At 46.5% G+C, this 18,996-nt stretch overlaps 1 protein-coding gene across 1 annotated transcript in view; it reads left to right on the top strand.

Annotated features, from left to right (window-relative positions):
- Positions 1-1,209: 1,209 nt before the first annotated feature.
- Positions 1,210-18,996, top strand: part of FPGS (folylpolyglutamate synthase) — a 31,313-nt gene continuing 13,526 nt past the window's right edge. The window contains exons 1-6 of the mRNA XM_054998480.1: positions 1,210-1,341; positions 14,110-14,238; positions 14,403-14,456; positions 15,685-15,749; positions 17,179-17,293; positions 18,691-18,768. Of these exons, the coding sequence (XP_054854455.1) occupies positions 1,210-1,341; positions 14,110-14,238; positions 14,403-14,456; positions 15,685-15,749; positions 17,179-17,293; positions 18,691-18,768 (573 nt within the window). The remainder of the gene's footprint in view (positions 1,342-14,109; positions 14,239-14,402; positions 14,457-15,684; positions 15,750-17,178; positions 17,294-18,690; positions 18,769-18,996) is intronic.

Here is an 18,996-nt window from a genome sequence, read left to right as displayed (position 1 = left end):
TTCTCTTTTCTCCTGGTTTCAAATACTTACCAGAGGATAATTTGTTCCCTGACTGTGTTCTGCTCTTACTTGCAACGTCCCCAGTTTTCTGAGCCAGAAGGGTCTTTAGCTGGAGATCCTTTTTCTACCTGTATCCTCTGAGGCTTTTGATTCCTTAGCCAAGCTCTGATGTGAGCGTTCTTGAATGCCTAGCGTCAGACGCCTCCATTGCGGGTGTTTGGGTTGCCAACTCTGGGTTGGGAATTTCCTGGAGATTTGGCGGGGTGGAGCCTCAAAAGAGCAGGGTGTGGGGGAGTGGCGGAGGGGAAAGTATAATACAGTAGAGTCCATGGGGACTGATCTCCGTGGCCTGGAGTCTGATGCCATTTCTTTGAGACCATTTTGAGTGACCCTATTCCTTCTCCCTGAATCCCAGCCTCCCTCCTCCCTATCATATATACACGTACACAATATAAAGTGGCTGCAATGACAGGATTCTAAAATGCTTCCTGCCTCCTGTACAAATAATACATCTTCATGCTGCACCAGAGAAAAGGATTTAGTGCATCACGAAAGCTACCTCTAATTGTGTCAGTCTTCTAGGGGCTACTGGACTCTTGCTCTTTCCCATTGCTACAGACAAACTAACATGGCTATGCATCTTGAACTAAAGTAACTCTGCTTATATATCGCTCTTGTAGACAGATTAGTGCCCGCTCAGAGAAGAAAGTCAGTGTTGTTATCATTATCCCCACAATACAGCTGGGGAGCTGGGGCCTAGAAGAGTGGCTTATCCAAGGCCACCTAATGAGCTCATGGCAGTAGTGGGATTCGAACCAGCAGAGTGGGGATTCGCAAACCAACCACTTCACCACCACTCTGTTTCTAGAATCACATGTTGCTTTTTAAATAAACCGAAATCCATCTCCTTAGATGTAACCCCGGGAGATCTCCAGGCACCACCTGGAGGTTGGCAACCACCTGCTTTTGAACGCAGCCTCGGAGGCTGCGAAACCTGTTGGAAGCCGGAAGTGGCAGTCCGGCCCGCCGAGGTGCTGCTTCACCTTCTCCACCTCTATGGAGCTCGACCTCCCCCGCCGGCTTCGCGGCGCCTGCGCGCTGAGCCGCCCGGGCAGCCAGGGGGCGTGTCCCGTGGCGCCCCGCCCCCTCCGCGGGCCGCTGCCAGCCGCGGCGTGGCGTCAGAGCTCCCCTGACTGGGAGGCGCTTGCGATGGGCTCGCGCCGGATCCGCGCGCTGCAGCTGGCGCTCTGGCGGCGCCTCCTTGAAGCGCCCGCCGCGCCGCCTCTCGCCCGCCGCTGGTTGAGCGCCAGGCCGGCCCGCGCGCCCAGGATGGAGTACCCGGTGAGCAGCCCCGCCAGCCCCGCGGCCGCCGCAGCCGCCCGCCCGGGTTGCATCAGCCGGGAAGAGGCACGCACGTGGGGACCGCAGGGGACGCGGTGTGCGCTCCCGCGCTCCACTTTGCCCTGGGCGGGGAAGAGGTGGGGTGCCCGCGCGCGCGCAATTCGTATAGACTTCTCGTGGGGAAACAGTCGGGTGCAGCATGTACGCGCGTGAATGTATGAGAAGGATTATGCGATAGGGGTGATGCGTGGGAAGTTGCATAGATTTAAGTATTACAAAATTACATCCCATGCACAGGATCTCTTGAGCAGTAGGAAAGAGCAAGAGTCCAGTGGCACCTATGAAACTAACAAAATTTGGGGTAGGGTGTGAGCCTTCGGGAGCCACAGCTCACTTCTTCAGATACAGCTAGAATGTGATAGATCAAGATTGGTAGCCATGTTAGTCTGTTAGTAGCAGTAGAAAAGAACAGGAGTCCAGTAGCTCTTTTAAGATTCACAAACTTTGTGGGTAGGGTATGAGCTTTCATGAGGCACAGCTCACTATCTGAAGAAGTGAACTGTGGCTCATGAAAGCTCATACCCTACCACAAATTTTGTTAGTCTTATCGGTGCTACTGGACTCTTGCTCTTTTCTACACCTAGAATGTGAGTCCATCTGACTTTATATCTTGGGGAGTGGAGTGATTACAAAAGCCGAATGACAATAGCCGGTGAATGACAATGGCAGGTGTGATTGAATAGGGTGGGGTATGCAGAGGGATAATGGGTGTAGAGAAATCAGCATTGGCAGTGAGATAGGAAGCCTAGGTCTTGATTCAGTCCAGGTGGATGCATTGTCTTGAGCTTCATTATCAGTTGCAATTCAGCTGTCTGTCTTTCTAATCTCCCTTTGGAATTCCTCTGCTGAATAACTGCTACTTTTAGGTCAGCAACTGAATGTCCTGGAAAGGTTAAAATGTTCCTCAAGTATCTCTTGAGGCCTGCTTTGAAGCCCAAGTTATATACGGGGGGGGGCCATAATTATGCATTGATAAATTTCCCCTTAGTAAATGAAACAAATAGCACGCATGTAAGATTTGAGTCCAGTTGTACCCGGATTTCCACGGTATGAGCTTGTGAGACTCAAAAGCTCGTACTCTGGAAATCTAGTTCTTCTCTAAGGTGCAACTGGTCTCTGATCTGGCTCTTCTACTGCAGACCAGCACTGCTACCCACCTGAAACTATCAGCGTGTGTGTAGTTTAGGTAAAGTGTAGTTTAGGTGTGCAAGCACCGAGTGATTACTGACCCATGGGGGGGATGTCACATCATGACTTTTTTGGCAGACTTTTTGTTACAGGGTGGCTTGCCATTGCCTTCACCAGTCATCTAGTGTGTAGTTTATTTTATATTATATGCAGTTATAAGATGGATATTTTATAATGTGAGTTCAAACAACATAAGGAGATGCACCCAGTCTTGTGGGCATCATAGAGTTTACGAGCAGGAAATAATTTATTCCGTCACTTAATAGCGGTTTGTCTCTTAATTCCCACTCAACAACAGAACAAGTTGTCATGTTGCACGGATACACAATTAGTGTGTCTAATCCAGTAATGGTCAAGAAGGAAATGAGGCACGATCATGTGGAAGTTGTGGCTGCAGCCTCACGAGGCTATTTTTTTAAAAAAGCAGGATTTCTGTCTTCTGTCTCTCTTGGAACACATTTTTAGGGCAGTTTGGGTAATACGGCACCGAAGACGTCAGTAGTGAGTGTGGAGTCAGTTCTGCATTTTTTATCTCTGTGTGGGAAATCTCTCCCCCACCTGTTCAACTGTTTCGTAATTTTATATTTTGTACATCTTTCCAGCAAACCTCAGGAGAGAGTTCAATGATCGCCAATAGTCTGGCTTCATATTACCCTCACTACAGAGTGTTTCTCCCTGCTGAGAATTTCCTTCACCAGTAGGCAAGGAAAGCTGGTGGAGATGGCTACTACAAGGACAGAAGGCGGCCTTTCCCCTTATCTCTCAATGACTAATTTTCCTCCACAGTTGAGAGGAGGAGGACCAGGGAACATTCGCTGGAAAGAGATAAAGGAAGAGAGAGGCCTCCAGTAGTGTTGGCTCCACTGGGCAGCCATGTAACTTCTGTTTGTCCCTTTTTTAAACATAGGGAAGCAGACATTAATGTGTGGTTCTTCCACTACCTGAAGAGACTACCACTTCCTGGTTTCCACATGTGTGAGGAATAGTAACAACAATAACAACAACTGCACTTATAGTTTGGTGTAGTGGTTAAGAGTGCGGGACCCTAATCTGGAGAACTGGGTTCGATTCCCCACTCCTCCGCTTGAAGCCGGCTGGGTGACCTTGGGTCAGTCACAGCTTCTAGGAGCTCTCTCAGCCCCACCCACCTCACAGGGTGTTTCGTTGTGGGGATAATAATGGCATACTTTGTAAACCCCTCTGAGTGGGCATTAAGTTGTCCTGAATGGCGGTATATAAATCAAATGTTGTTGTTGTTGTTATACTGCTCTTTTAGACAGATTAGTGCCTTACCCAGAGCGGTGAACAAGTTACTGCTATTATTATCCCCATAATACAACTGGGGAGCTGGGGCTGAGAGGAGTGGCTTCCCTAAGGCCACCTACTGAGCTCATGGCAGTAGTGGGATTCGAACCAGCAGAGTGCTGATTTACAGCCGAACAGCTTAACCATTGTGCTACAAGGCAGCAAGATGCTGATAGGGTGTGTAGTAGTTAGAAAGTCAAGAGTACAATCTAGGAGACCCAGGTTTGAATTACTATTCTGCCTTGGAAGCTCCCTGGGTGACCGTGGGCTATTCATATACTCTGTCTAACCTACCTCACAGGTTGGTTATTTATTATTATTTATTCTCAAAATGTATATCCCACCTTTCTGCCCTCCTCAGGGCCACTAAGACGCCTAAGACATAGATAATAAAAACACAACTTAGAAACCATTAAAACCAAGCAAGCAAGTAGCAGTCAAGCAATTAAAATCAAGTTAAAAACAAGCAGGAGCTTGAACGTCACTCCCATCCTACAGTCACTGCATTGGCTACCCATCAGTGACCATGCTCAGTTCAAGGTATTGGTTATTACATACAAAGCTCTTCACAGCCTTGGTCCAGCATACCTACGAGACCGCTTCCCTCCCTATGTCCCCCCACAGCAGCTTCGCTCATCTGAACAGGGTCTCTTGCAGGTGCCAGACTGTACATGTGCGAAATCAACAGCAGCCCGTACACGGGCTTTCTCTGTGGTGGCCCCAACCCTGTGGAACAGCCTGCCTGAGGAGGTCAGGAGAGCCCCCACCCTCCTGGCTTTCCGCAAACGATGCAAAACTGAATTACTCAAAAAGACCTTTTTCTCAGCTAAGAGGGCGGTATTGTAGTAAAGGGGTCCCAGATGTTTCACTAATGAGTTAGAAACCATAGATTTCACCATTATGTTGCCTTACATATTACTTGTTGCTTTAAATATGTACTCCTATATCCTCCCTGTGCTTCATGTTGTTTAATGTAAGTCCTAGAATTGATTATGTTCTGTCTCAGCAATTCCTCAACCCCATACTAGATTCTTGCTGATGCTATCTATGTCTTTGTAAACTTACATTCTTTTACCCCATGACATTGCTTATGGAAATGTTCTTGACACTGTATGGAAATGCCTGCCCTTGTCCTTGCCACTAATTGTACTAATCTCATGCTATGTAATCCGCCTTGAGTCTCAGTGAGAAAGGCGGAATATAAATAACATAAAATAAATAAAGAAACAAACAATAAAACAACAATTAAACATAGGGAAGGAAGGAGGGATCATTGAAGGAACGCCAGATGAAACAAAAAAGTCTTCACTTGCTGGTGGAAGGTGGCTGCAGAAGGGGACAGGCGAGTCTCTCTCCGGGGAGAGAGTTTTTGAGTTTTGGTGCCATGACCAAGAAGGTCCTTTCTTGTATTGCCAACTTCCTAATCTCAAACGGCGGGGGCACCAAAACAGGACCTTGGAAGATGACCATAGTGGTCGGGTAGGTTTCTAAGAAGTAGGCAGTCCTTCAGGTGTGTTGGTCCCTGGCTGTGTAGGGATTTAGAAATCAACACCAGCACCTTGAATTGTGCCCAGGTATAGATTGGGAGGCAGTATAGATGAGCCAAGATTGGAGTGATCTACTGTGAGGATAAAGTGGGAGGAAGAAGCGCAATATAAATGGAAATGTCCTTGATACTGATTGCACTAATCTTACACTATGTAATCCGCCTTGAGTCTCAGTGAGAAAGGCGGACTATAAATGCCATAAATAAATAAAATAAATAAGTCACTTTGAACCTTCATTGGGGAGAATGCCAGTGCATAGCGGAAAGACTGTACCACTTTGGACTGCAGGTGAAGAATTGTAGAGGATTGTGTTTTTGAATTGTCTCACGTGTTTTAAAAGTCCCTGCAAATAGAAAACCAGAGCAGCAGGCAAGGAGAAGTAGCGGGGGGGGGGGTTCCCTTGCTCTGCGCTCCGAAGCGTGCAGTCCATTTGGCCACTTAATTTTCTGGCATGTGTGAACATAATGTAATCGATAACCATCAGATCCAGGTCTGCCAAATGGGGTGTGGACAGGGACTTCTGGGGGCGAGGTGAAGCCTAGACCCGGAGAGAGAAAGGGAAAAGATGGTGTGGTTAAGGTGAGCAGTGAAGGAGGACTAAAGTGGAGCAGGGAGGCCCTCATGGGGACAGAATGGGAAGGTATACATTTTGTAAAATTGGTGGTAGTGGATCAAACTTTCAGGCATGTAACAAAATGTATCCCAATGTGCAGGGCTTTTTTTCTGGGAAAAGAGGTGGTGGAACTCAGTGGGTTGCCCTCGGAGAAAATGGTCACATGGCCGGTGGCCCCGCCCCCTGATCTCCAGACAGAGGGGAGTTTAGATAGCCCTCCGCGCCGCTGAGCGGCACGGAGGGCCATCTCAACTCCCCTCTGTCTGGAGATCAGGGGGCGGGGCCACCGGCCATGTGACCATTTTCAAGAGGTTCCGGAACTCCGTTCCCCCGCGTTCCCCCTGAAAAAAAGCCCTGCCGATGTGTATTGTGGTGGCAGGAGAGCAAGGGTTAACATTCCACTATCAGGAATAATTTGATCCCTATGATTTCAACGCTAGTACAGTAGCGCTACATTCCTGTGCCTGGAGATACAGGATCCCGCTTGCAAAGTGAGGTGATTGGTGCTTTTTATAGAAACAGAGGGCCCCATTTCAAATTAACATAGCGTAGCTGTGCAGCCTATTTTAAGTAAGCCCACCCACCATCATTCATTTGCTTTTTCTGCAGAAGTGGGAGTGTAGTTCCTCCCCCGCCCCGGGGGCAGTTAGTCGTTGATGAAGAGATTGTGTCCTCTTGATGTTATAGCTTGTGTTACAGATTTCTAGACATTGGGTTCGAGAGTTGCCTAATCAAAGAGATCTTGCATGTTTCCTTATTCAAATTAATGTTGGTCTCTTTATTTAAAAAAACCCTGCATGCACTCACATATGTAAAACCAATCCTTAAGCTGGTTGTAAAACTGTTCCAGGAATGAATGGGCTGTTAAGTGAGGTTGTGACATCACAGATGGCAGCCAGTCAGCACCGTGCAGAGGGGACTTCTAATGCAAATACACAAAGCCAGTTTCCCCTGGCCTCACTCTAGGGATAGGTACTGGTACATCCTGACCAGAGCATGCTGTATGTGTTTCCAGTGTGCAAGTGCCGATTTAGTGTATATTTGAGTACACTTCTCGATGCACCCATTGAACTCTGTGTTGGCCGGATGTTCCATTTGGAAGACACTGTGTGCCTGAGATTACCTCACTGCATGGATCTCTCAGAGACAACACTCGTCTGTGTGCTTTGTCAGTGTGGTATGGTGGTTAGAGTGTTGGTCTAGGATCTGGGAGACCTAGGTTTGAATGTCCACTCTACCATGAAAGCTCATGGTGTGAGTTTGGGCCTATCACAGGGTTGCCAACTCTGGATTGAGAGATTCCTGGAGATTTTGGAGATGGAGCCTGGAGAGGATGGAGTTCAGGGAGGTGAGCCTCTGCAATGTACAGTGCCATAGAGCTCACCTTCCAAAGCAGCCATTGTCTCCAGGGAAACTGACCTGGAGATTAATTGTAATTCTGGGAAGTTTCCTGTTATCACCTGGAGATTGGCAACCCTAACTACCATCTCTCAATCTACCTCACAGGGGGGAGTGGAATGGCTTTGGGTCCCATTGGGGGAAAAAGTAAGGAATGCTTTTTTTTGTTTGTGTTTCTAAAAGCAATTGGCTGGCTTCCTACTAGCACAGCTTTGAAAGTAAGTCCACAGAAGTCCATGTTAATTTTTTACTAGCCAGCTTGCCTACACATATCTGTGTTAGTAGTTTGTAGCCTAACTACAGGAACAAAAAAAACCCTGTTTTTTAAACCTTCCCTTCCTAGATGCCTGGAGGCAATTCTTACTCAACGTGGACATCCAAGGTGGTATCTCCTTACGGGCCACTGCTAGCTTTGCGGGACTGGTGTGAAGGCTAAGAACAAGCTGGAAATTGGAAGCCCCCAGTTGAAAAAATCTCATCCCGACTATAAATTCATTGACTGGGCTTGGGCAAAGCACTGGCATGGTTCGAATAAGCTGGGGTGATACAGCTAAAGCCTCTACTTTCTCCCTCTGCCCTTCCTGTCACGACGAATCAACTAACGAAAGGGAGGGCTGTGCAATTTGGATTTGTATACCGAATATATACCCAGATAATGCCTTACTGGATATACTGAATAACATTAGAGAATCTGAAATATATTTGGGAATACTGAATACATTAATGCTGGATGAACCCAAATATACTCGGGTTTATCTAGTGAACATATCGGCAGCCATTTTAGAGCTGGCTGACTGCTTCTGCAAGCTTTTCTTTCTGAGGCTTTCCTGGGCTGTTTTCCCCCAGGGGAATGAAATGGGAGGGAGGGGAGGGAGCTTCCCTCCCTTTGCAGGCTTCACAGAATTCCTTACAGTACAACCCTCCTATTGGAGTAAAAAGCCTTCTGGAATAATTCGGTTTTGCATTGCTTGCGGAAAAGCCCAGAGAGTGGGACCTTTCCTGACCTCTTCAGGTAGGCTATTCCACAAGGTGCAGAGAATGCAGATGTGCGGGCAGCTGTTGATTTCGCCCATGTGCAGGGTGGCACCTGCAGGAGGCCCTGTTTGGATGAGCAAAGCTGCTGTGGCAGAACACAGGGAAAGAGGCAGATATGATGAATCGAGGGCATGAAGAGTTTTGAACGTGATAGCCAATACCTTGAACTGAGCCTGGTAACTGATGGGGAGGCAGTAGAGTGGCTGCAGAATGGGAATAATACCATGCTTCGCCTAGCTCCCAATAGTAACTCAGCCGCATTCTGCACCAAGTGGAGTCTCGGAGTTAGTTAGAGAGGAGACCCACCTAGAGCGCATATGTCGAGTTGCATGAGTAGTCAAGTCTCAGTGTTACCATGGCATTGATCTAGGTGACTAGATTGGCTGTGTCAAGGTAGGGGCATCTTCCAGGCTAGGCTGAGTTTACAGACAACATTTTTTGCAGCTGCCTTGACTTGCTTTTCTGGCTGGATCCGGTATAACCCCTAAGCTCTTAACTGAGTTTGCAAGGGTCACGTGAACTCCGTTGAAAGTGAAGAGCATGATATCCTCAGGACCGACGCCTCCATTGAGGCAGGTCCAGCAACCGCCACGGGTGCTGAGGCAGTGGAGGGGGCACCACGGGTGGAGGTGCGTGCTGCAGAGCTGGCGGCAGCAGTGCGTGGGCAGCTGAGCGGGAGGGATGGGAAGCCGCCTGCGCACTGCCCCAGCCGCCTGCTGTATCTGGCCCGCAACTACTGCAGCTTCCTAGCCCTCCCATGCTGCTGCTGCCACCAGCACGTATCCCCAGCCGGGAGCAGCAGCCGTGGGCCAGGCACAGCAGGCGTCTGGGACGGTGCACGGAGCAATGGACTGGGAGGGCTGGGAGGATGCACATGCGCCTCCCCAGCCACCCGCAGAAGCACGGGGCAGTCTGAGCGGACAGCCTCCCAGCTCTCCCGCCCAGCTGCCCACCGCCCCACAGTCCGGGTGCGCATGCGCTCTGCATGCACGCGAGGGAGCAGGTGCAGGCCTGAAGCTGCCCCCACCTCTGCCGCCAGAAACCCTGGTGCCGTCCCTGGATCTCCTTCAAGATCTCTGCCTTCCCAACTTATGAACCACTTTGACTCGGTTACAATGACGGATAGTGAGAGGCTGGTGGCACCTCTGAAGGCCACTACTTGGGAACTGGATCCTTACCCACCTCGGCTGCTAAAATCATGTAAGGACCGCATAAATAAGTTCCTGATGTCTATCAGTGGAAGCTTGCCGGATGATCTTGGGTTAGTCATAGACTCTCAGTCAGCCTGACCGAGTTGTTGCGAGGATGAAATGGAGGAGAGAATTGCATAAGCTGCTTTGGTTCCCTCTAGGGAGAAAGATGGGCTATCAAAAAGTAAAACTAATGGCACATGATGCAGTGTGTTCTGACTGCAGGCTGGGATGCAATCTTAGTTTGAAATTCTGGTTTGCAGGGAAGAGCCGGGGCCATCGGTTGCGACACAAGCCTTGATTTTTCTTGCCGGTGGGGTGTGTGGAAACTGTGTCAGCTTAAGAATTCCTCAGGCTGGTGATGTCCACATCATGCTGCTACGTTTCAGGCTCCCCCATAGCTGTAATAATATTGACATAGCTTCCTGGAGGTATTGTTAGGGCTATTGTGAGGAATTGCTTGCAGAGCGCTTTCTAATACTGGGGGGAGGCATAATTTAGACACCCAAGTATTATTATAGGCACGAGGCTTCTGGCAGCGCAGCTTTTTGTGCTTTTATAGGGAACTTTCCTCCACTCACTTATAAAGTTATTTTGACACCCACTCGCCCTTTAGATGTGGGCCACAGATGTGGGACGCATTGCAAATTCCCTGACTGGCAGTCTTGCTTGTGCAGACCGGAATCTTCAGTGGCTGTCGTAAGAAGCAAGAACAGCCCTACCAGAGAACAGCCCTAGTGTAGCAGTTAGAACTAGGGCTGGAGGAGACCTGAGTTCAAATTCCGTTTGGCCCTGAAACTCCCTGGATGGCCTCGGGCAACCATATCCTCACAGAGTAGATGTGAGGGTAACGTAAAGGAGGAAAGATAATATGGTGTGTTACAGATGATGATACGTAATTGTAAAAGAGATTTGGCTGTATAGGAGCTTGCTATTAATTATTTAATTACTATAATATATTAAAAGGAAGGAAGACCCATGTAAATGTATTGTGCTCTGAGCGCCTCAGAGGAAGGGAGGGGTAAGCATGAAATAGGTACTGGGAGTGGGCCGGCCTCCTGTGGTGATCTGTTGAGGATATTGCTATGACTTTATTTGTTTTAAGATTAGTAGTTTATTTGGATACTGAATTATACATACAGTAATTAAATAGTATATTATACTCATTTTCTCATAATAATTGTGGACAAAGTCGTATTTAAACCAATATACACTTGATAATATGTTGTATTCGCCTACAGCGTACCCAGGAATTACCATTATCAAATGATGTAGATTGTCTTACTTTACAAAATCTTCATACTGTATATTCTAGCATAACACCTTGTCTTTTCACTCCAGAATATTTCAGTTTTTCCATTGGGAAAACTGGAAAGAGAATGAGTACTTGGGGAATTAAAAAATCTGAGGGTTTGAAGCTCTCACATCTGTAGGTTGAATAGCTGCTCTTGGATCGATTTTACCCCTGATTCTCAATACTTTTGTTGTGTCTGGATTAAGTTTCAGTTCGCTCTTTTCTAGTCCCTCACTGCTTCCAGTCATCCTTTAAACACCTCTATCGCCTCCCTGGACTGAAATGGAAAGGAGAGAGAAAGAATCATGTTGTAATCAGTATACCCTCCAAATCCTTGAATGATATTTCGAAAAGGTGTCACATTGATATTAAATAGAATGGGGGACAAGAGGGAACCATGTCCACTGGAAGGAGGTCATGGTTGATGCTAACCGAAACTACTGAGAGATTCAGAACCAACAGGGAAGGAATACACGTTGTCTTAGGAGACTGACAGTAGATTGTTTCTTAAGACAGCCAAAGTGGTTTCCTTGCTGTATTTGGGACAAAAGTCCGAAGTTTCTAGATAATCGGATGAAATAGGCTGCAATCTTTGAACTTTATTTTATGGTGTATGATGATGTGATTTTTATTGTTGTTTCAAAATATATTTATATTTGTGGTATTATACCTGTTGTAACTAGACATGGGCACGAATTGAAATATGAAGCAAATTTTGTCACAAAACGGGCTGTTTTGTGTGTATGAAACAGCATTTTCATAATTTCAGTTATCACGAAATTATCATGAAATTCACGACTTTTGGGCCTGTTTCGTTAGCTTCGTGAACGATTTGTAATTGCAGACAGGCTGGCACCGATCCATTGATTTCCTAGGCAACAAAGGGCCCAGACCTTTTGTTGCCATTGGAAACCCCAGTCATAGCCCACTTACCCTTGATTGGCAGTTCTCCTAGCCATCTGGAGAGCTTCCATTCTGCCCTATACAGCCAGGAGCTGGGGGTCAATCCCCTAGGCATCCAAGGAGGTGGGCCTTCTGTAGCCACAGGCACACCAACCTCACCCCTCCAAACCCTGTTAGGCAGGTCTGTCAGCCAACCACAGACCTCCTGTTCTACTCTGTCAGCGTTTTTAATCAAAGGCACCTCTCTCTCTGCCTCGTGTTTCAGTCGCAGTAGACAGAAGGAGAGGGAGGAGGACCTGTTGCTGGGATTGGAGTGGGAGAGTGTGTGGAAGGATTTGGGATTGGTGCTTTTGGCTGCTGCTGCTTTAAAGAAACTGAAAGAAGCCTCTTATTTCCAGCTCTTGGCCTTGCTGTGGGAAGGTCTTTGGGTGATGGTGCCTTTTTGCCTCCACCCCACCCCTCACTCCGTATTCCCAGCCCAGCTCCACCACGGCTGGTCCTTCATCATCCTCTGATCCAGCAACTCCCGGTCCCCGTTTCAGTCATGCACTTTGGCAGTACTTCCCTTCCCACCCTTCCCGTTGACCTTCCCAACCAATGTATTGCAGACTGGGAGGGTGGTTGGAGGAGAGCCTGCTAAAGTCTCCCTGTAAGTTTGGCATCTTCAGGTATGAAGGGGGCGTTGAAATGCCCCAGGTTCTGACGAATCACGAAACGAATGAATTGTTTCGGCAAACGTGTCAGTTTCATGAAGCTTCGTGATCTGCGATTCGTGGACCGCAACGAAACACGAAACTTTCATTTCAGGCTTTTTACATTTCGTGCCCATGTCTAGTTGTAACCTGCCCTAAGCTCGCTTGTGGGGAGGGAGGCTTAGAAATCAAATTAAACAAACAAACAAATAAATACACATACCTGTCCTTGAGAGCCATTGCATTCTCCAGAATCTTGGTTGGATCCCACCAGCTTTACTGCTTGTGAAAGAGGGTTCTCTTTAGATGACTGCAAAGGTTGTGTTGGGGATCATGGGACCTGCATAGACAAAAACTTGCAGAGCTGAGGTTGCAGAGAGGGAGGGTAAGAATGAGTGGAAAAACCGGTAGGATCCAACCTTTTACTTAAGAATGGCAGGTTACATATAGGCTTATTATTATTCAAGTTGGATGGTTCTAAGATTGACTTTTTGAAAACCAACCTTATCACTACTTCGTTTAAAGAACGAGGGAATGGACCCTTCTATCAGTGATGCACTACTTATTGTATTCACTTGGATAGCGGATTCCTGGCAGGTTTTATTAGACAGGAAAAACAAGTATCAGATAAACATCTCAGACCTCTGAGTGTTCTGTTCCCAGGTTATGCTAACTGAAAAGTATCCATAGAAACCTCAGCAGTGGAAACGCCAGGAAACTTCATTACTTCTGTAATTAACGTGAGATCTAAGTTGGTTTGAATGTGAGAGGTGTTCCTCTGCAGTGTTTAGCAAATTGGTGGTAATGTTCTTCCAAGACGTGGATTATTTTTTCAGGGGGGGGGACCTTCTGCCAGCCGTACAGGAAGGCCCTTGTCTTCCTGTAGGGATGGATCACACAAGTCGATCCTGCAAGGCTTCTGTGCTACTTTTAGCCTAAAACCAACTAGATTATAATTTGGCGGGAAGTATGCTGTTCATACATTTTCACTGAGCTGGTTCTTTGAGCCTGCAAACATGTAAGACAACTGTCCCTAATAAATTGGAGGAGGGTGTTTTCCCTCTGGTGAGCCTGTTTGTTGCCCTGTGTAACAAAAACAGGGTCATAAGCCAGAGAAGGTCTTTATCTTCCCACCACCACCCAATATTTGTTTGATTTAGAGGAATGGATGCCAACCACGTGTGGTCATCTAGTTTGGGGAGGGCAAATTCCTCTCTAGAGAAGCCTGAAGTTGAACATTTAACACTGGAGAGAGTTACTAACACTCTCTGGCTGCAGATGGACGGGAGCTTTAAGACAAGAACTTACCGTCTTCAATTCTCCCCCCTTCCCGCCACCAATGGAGTAGGCAGGGACAATCTAGAACCACGGACAGCTGCATCTCTTTTCCAGGTTTCCCATCCTTGAAAGTGCAAGATTTGGGGAATGTAAAGGTTATGCTGGAGAGCAGGGGGTGGGGTATCCTTTCTACCAGTCCCGGGTGCTAGATTGATCCACTGTCTTTAAGCGAATGCAAATCAGCTTGTGTCTGCTCTCGTTCTAGGATGCCATTCGGACTCTCAATACCCTTCAGACGAATGCCAGCTACCTGGAACAGGTGAAGCGCGAGCGAGGAGACCCGCAGGCGCAGCTGGAAGCGATGAAAGGGTTTTTGGAACGCAGCGGGTTAAAGGTGAGAGGCTCGGTAGCCTTGCCAGCGGCCACCCGTTGTGATCTTTCTTGTTCTGGCGTGATAGGGTGTAGGGTCTGTTACTGCAGATGAACTGTTGTTGGGGAGGAGCGGAATGGGCCGGTATCTGACAAACTAAACCAATAGGTTCATTCACCTCTGGGCAGGTCGAAGATCTGGACCAGCTGAACATAATTCACGTCACTGGAACAAAGGGCAAGGTAAATAAATGGGCTGTGGGGGGCAGGAATAAATGCGTGCAGGAGAACAGTTTTGGAGGTGTGATGGGAGAGAGTGGTGCACAGTGGTTATGAGTGCTGGCCTTGGATCTGAGAGGCTGGAGTTCAGATCTCCACACTGCCCTAAAGCTTGATTGGATACCTATGGGGGCAGTCATATATCGTCAACTTGACCTACCTCACAGGGTTATTGTGAGACAAAATGGGGAAGAGCAAACCACGTACGTCACCCTGAACTCCTTGCAAGAAGTGTGGGTTAAAACTGTGCTAGACCTATGTACGAAGTCTTGATACGAGGGGGAAATAGGAGGGGCTGAAGAGGTGCTGAATTTGGGGAAGAATGCTCAAACCTGGGACAGTGTCGGCTTGCTAGATCCTCCAGCGTGGACTTGGGTTCAAGTTTTTCCCCATAATGCTTTCAGTCTACATGCTCTTTGTTCGACTGTGGGCAAAGTGATTATTTGCCTTTCCACCCGGAGTGTAAAATGAACCTATTGTTGGTGGAGAGTGCCCTCAAGTCATAGCTGACTTATGGTGACCCCTGGTGGGGTTTTCATGGCAAGAGACTAGCAGAGGTGGTTTGCCATTGCCTGCCTCTGCAACCCTGGTCTTCATTGGAGGTCTCCTATCCAATTACTAACCAAGGCCGACCCTGCTTAGCTTCTGAGATTTGACGATAACAGGCTCACCTGGGCTATCCAGGTCAGGGCAAAATGGACCTATTACCTTATTGAAATGAGAAGATGAGCTAAATGGGATTTTTTTAACTGGAAAATGGTGTATATGCTCCGAGGCAAGCAGTGGTTAGTAGTGCAGGGGAGAGTTATGAATCTGTCAGGAGCTGACCATTTCCAGTTTGAGGGTTGCCAGTGGCTTTAAACTGACTTTGTGCACAGTTTGCCCCCTCCCTCCAATCCGCACCCTGGCCACATACAATTCTGAGTATATTGGCATTTCAGTGATTTAACCACCTGCAGGATCTGTTGTAGCCCCTGTTGTTTTTCCCCGGTGCTGTGCGTGAATTGCAGTGGAGAGTTGCTTTACTCAGATGTCTTACTGTGTGGAAATGTTCACTTGGTGCCTATTAATCAGCTACAGTGCCCCAAGAATACACAACACTGCATGTGCCATGCCTTCCTTTGGGAAAAGTGGCAACTTGTCTTGTTGGCTTCAGCTGTTTGGTAACCTTTGCCGTCTTCTTCTGCCTCAGGGTTCAGTGTGTGCCTTCACGGAACGTATTCTACGCAACTTTGGCTTGAAGACTGGTTTTTATAGGTAAGTGATCATCGTTGCCCTTGAAGAATAGCCTGACTGGGACTTTCTCGGCTTCAGAAGTTGGGGAATTGCATTTAATTTCGGCCATGTAGCCTTTGACTGTGACTCAGTTCAGATGCATCAAATAAACCATGGTTTGTTTGTTGTAAGAGAAAGCCCTGGAAGTCGTTGCACTCTCTTGCCCTTCAGCACAGCTTGCTTATTGAAGTTCTGTGGATTGTTGAAAAACTTCAGTTTCTCACAATGTCCAAATTGGCCAAAACTAAAAATAGAAGCTTTTTGTTTTGTTGTTTTTTCCTGCAAAACACAGTTCCAAACTGTGAGTGTAGGCAAGAAAAAAATCGTGGTTTGTTGTTCTGCTTCATCTCCAGCTACCTTGTGGATTTTGTTTAAACCTTTTTATTTATAAAGACACTACATTTTTCCTGCAAATTTTCAGACGGACAGAACATTGTATTTTGTTTACATTAATCTTAAAATCAGCATTTAAGACAAACAATTTAATCCTACCTTCTTCTTTAGCAAACATAATCTTCTCCCGCTTAATAATAAGTACGTTTTCAATCTACTAGATGGTTAGAAATCTCTGTCTCTCAAAAGCTGGCTGGAGCTCAAGGAGCATGCTAACCAGTGCTGTAGAGCCGCGTGGTTAGAGTGGGACTAACATCAGAGAGTCCCAGTTTCAAATCCTCTCTTAGCTGTCAAGTTTGCTGGGTGATCATAGCCCGACTTTCCTCGCAGGATTATCAGGAGGATAAAATGCAGGAGGCAAGAACAATCTTTGGTGCCCTGAACTCCTTGAGATAAAAATATAATAGCAAATACAGGGGGTAGAGTTCCTCCTCCTCCTCCTCCTTCCTGCTAATACCAGCCAACCAAGCTTGTATTGTAAATTTGTTGGGAGTTTCTTATATCTTTTTGGAGTGCCTGTAAGACAGAGATGTTCCGCCAGGCGTTCGGTCGAGGCCAGTCTTGGATCGTTTTAGGAGCCTCCCTACTGGTCTCCCGCTAGGGGGGCAACGGAATCATCTGCCTCCCTATAAGCACAGTCACCAGGTTATTATTAACTGTGGCCCCCACCCCACCCCTCCTGTTCTGCTTTGTTTTATCCCATGATTGGGGGAATTGGAGGGGGCTCGCCATCCGAAATGCTGTTTTGTATGTATTTGTGGTGTTTTTTGGTTTTTAAATGTATCTATATGTTTTAATGCTCATTGAGCATTTTACTGTAACCTGCCCTGAGCCCGTTCGCAGGGAGGGCAGGCTATAAATCAAACAAATAAATAAATAAATAGGGCTGCAAAGAAGAGTCTAAAGGGCTTGAGGGGGAGGGCTGGCTGTGCTCATTTGTCTGGCCTCTTTGGGCAGGGGAAAGGGGTACTGGTTTGGGGGCCAGATTTAATTTGTCTTGCACATTCTTGCCTCTCAGCTCTCCACATTTGGTCCAGGTACGTGAGAGGATTCGGATTAATGGGCAGCCCATCAGCAAGGAACTCTTCAGCAAATACTTCTGGCAGGTGTATAACCAGTTGGAGGAGACCAAGGTGAATGGAATGGGCTTTTTTGTGGTGGTGGCTAACAGTAAAAATATAAGAAATAACTTCCTCCCATTCATCCATTTTTGTTCGTTTTTATCAACAACAGCAACAAAAAAAACAGATACCAAGAGTCTGTTCTTGTCAGTTAAGTTTTAGTCGGCTTTTACTTATTTATATTTGTTTGGTTTGTCAGATTAATCTTGTTATTCTTCTATAAAATAATACATTTTCTGCTTGGTCTCTTGGGTCCTAACCTAAGGCCTGGTTCTCACATGAATAATAATAATAATAACATTCGATTTATATACTGCCCTTCAGGATGACTTAACACCCACTCACGCAGTTTACGAAGTATGTTGTTATTGTCCCCACAACAATCACCCTGTGAGGTGGGTGGGGCTGAGAGAGCTCTGAGAAGCTGAGGGCCAAGCTACACATGACGAATGACACTTGAATGGCAAGTGGATTGAGTGGAGGGCAAGTGAACAGGGAGAAATTCACTTGCTGTTCAAGTGTCATTCATCATGTGTAGCTTGGCCCTGTGACTGGTCACCCAGCTGGCTTCAAGTGGAGGAGTGGGGAATCAAACCCGGCTCTCCAGATTAGAGTTCCACGCTCTTAACCACTACACCAAACTGAAGAAGGATAAGATGTTAGCATGAACAACACCATTTCAGTTTGTAAGTGGCAGACATCAATTTTGAATGCTCGCCACGTTAAAAAAAATCCTTACAAAAATAGTAATACGTCAGGAACAAAAGTTCTAGCCTTGCTGATCCATTGCATGTTAGTTTTCTGTTTGTGGGAAATTGTAATTTTGTATGTACATTAGGTGAGCATTTCAAAATGTGGTTTCATCACCTACAGAGGTGCAGGTGAGTCTTTCACTTTATAATTCTTTACCCGCTCATTTTCCAGGATGTGTGAGCTAGGCTTCTGGTCCTGAAACTGTGGAACTGGATTTATGGCAGAGGATATTTGCCTTAAACCTGTTCAACACTGCTCTTACTTTTTGATTGTCTGCAGTTGAAACACTGAATATTTGAGTGCACTTTTTGGCAGCTCCCATCATCCTCTTAACTTTAATTTTTTATTTTCCTTTGCAATTGGTAGAGTTAAAACACCATTCTAGCCCGTGGCTTTGAAACTGAGCATGGATATTTATAAGTTTCTGAAATGAGCCCAGGACTTGTACCTTGTGAAAATCCAACATAGTTGATTTCTGGAGGCTAGAGATAGAATGCGGGAGTCGTCATTTGCAGTTTGGATAGACATTTTTATTTATGTACTTAGAATATTTTTATGCTGTCTATTTTGCTCAAGGCAGCTTACAATTAAGACTCATGATATTAGAATAAATGCCATTAAAGTGTGGCCTCCTAACCATTCTGCTTTCTTCACAGGATTCTGAGCAAGCCGCTATGCCAGCATATTTCCGCTTTCTGACCATCATGGCTTTCCATGTTTTCTTGCAGGAAAAGGTATGGCACCCTCTTGTGCTTTCCTCTGCTTGACTGATGGGCTTTCCAATAATAATAATAATAGAAGTGATAACAACAATAATAAAAGTAACAACAACAATAATACGTAGCTCGTTTGAAGTGTTAAGGTATTTGACATACCTGATCATTGCAATCCCTTACAACTCTGTAAGGTTGGAAAGTATCGTTCTCATATTAAAATATTTGGGGTTGAGAGCAAGTGACTTG

This window comes from Eublepharis macularius, chromosome 14 (genome assembly GCF_028583425.1).
Source record: "Eublepharis macularius isolate TG4126 chromosome 14, MPM_Emac_v1.0, whole genome shotgun sequence".
NCBI lineage: Eukaryota > Metazoa > Chordata > Lepidosauria > Squamata > Eublepharidae > Eublepharis > Eublepharis macularius.
This window is presented reverse-complemented; position numbering and strand designations above follow the sequence as displayed.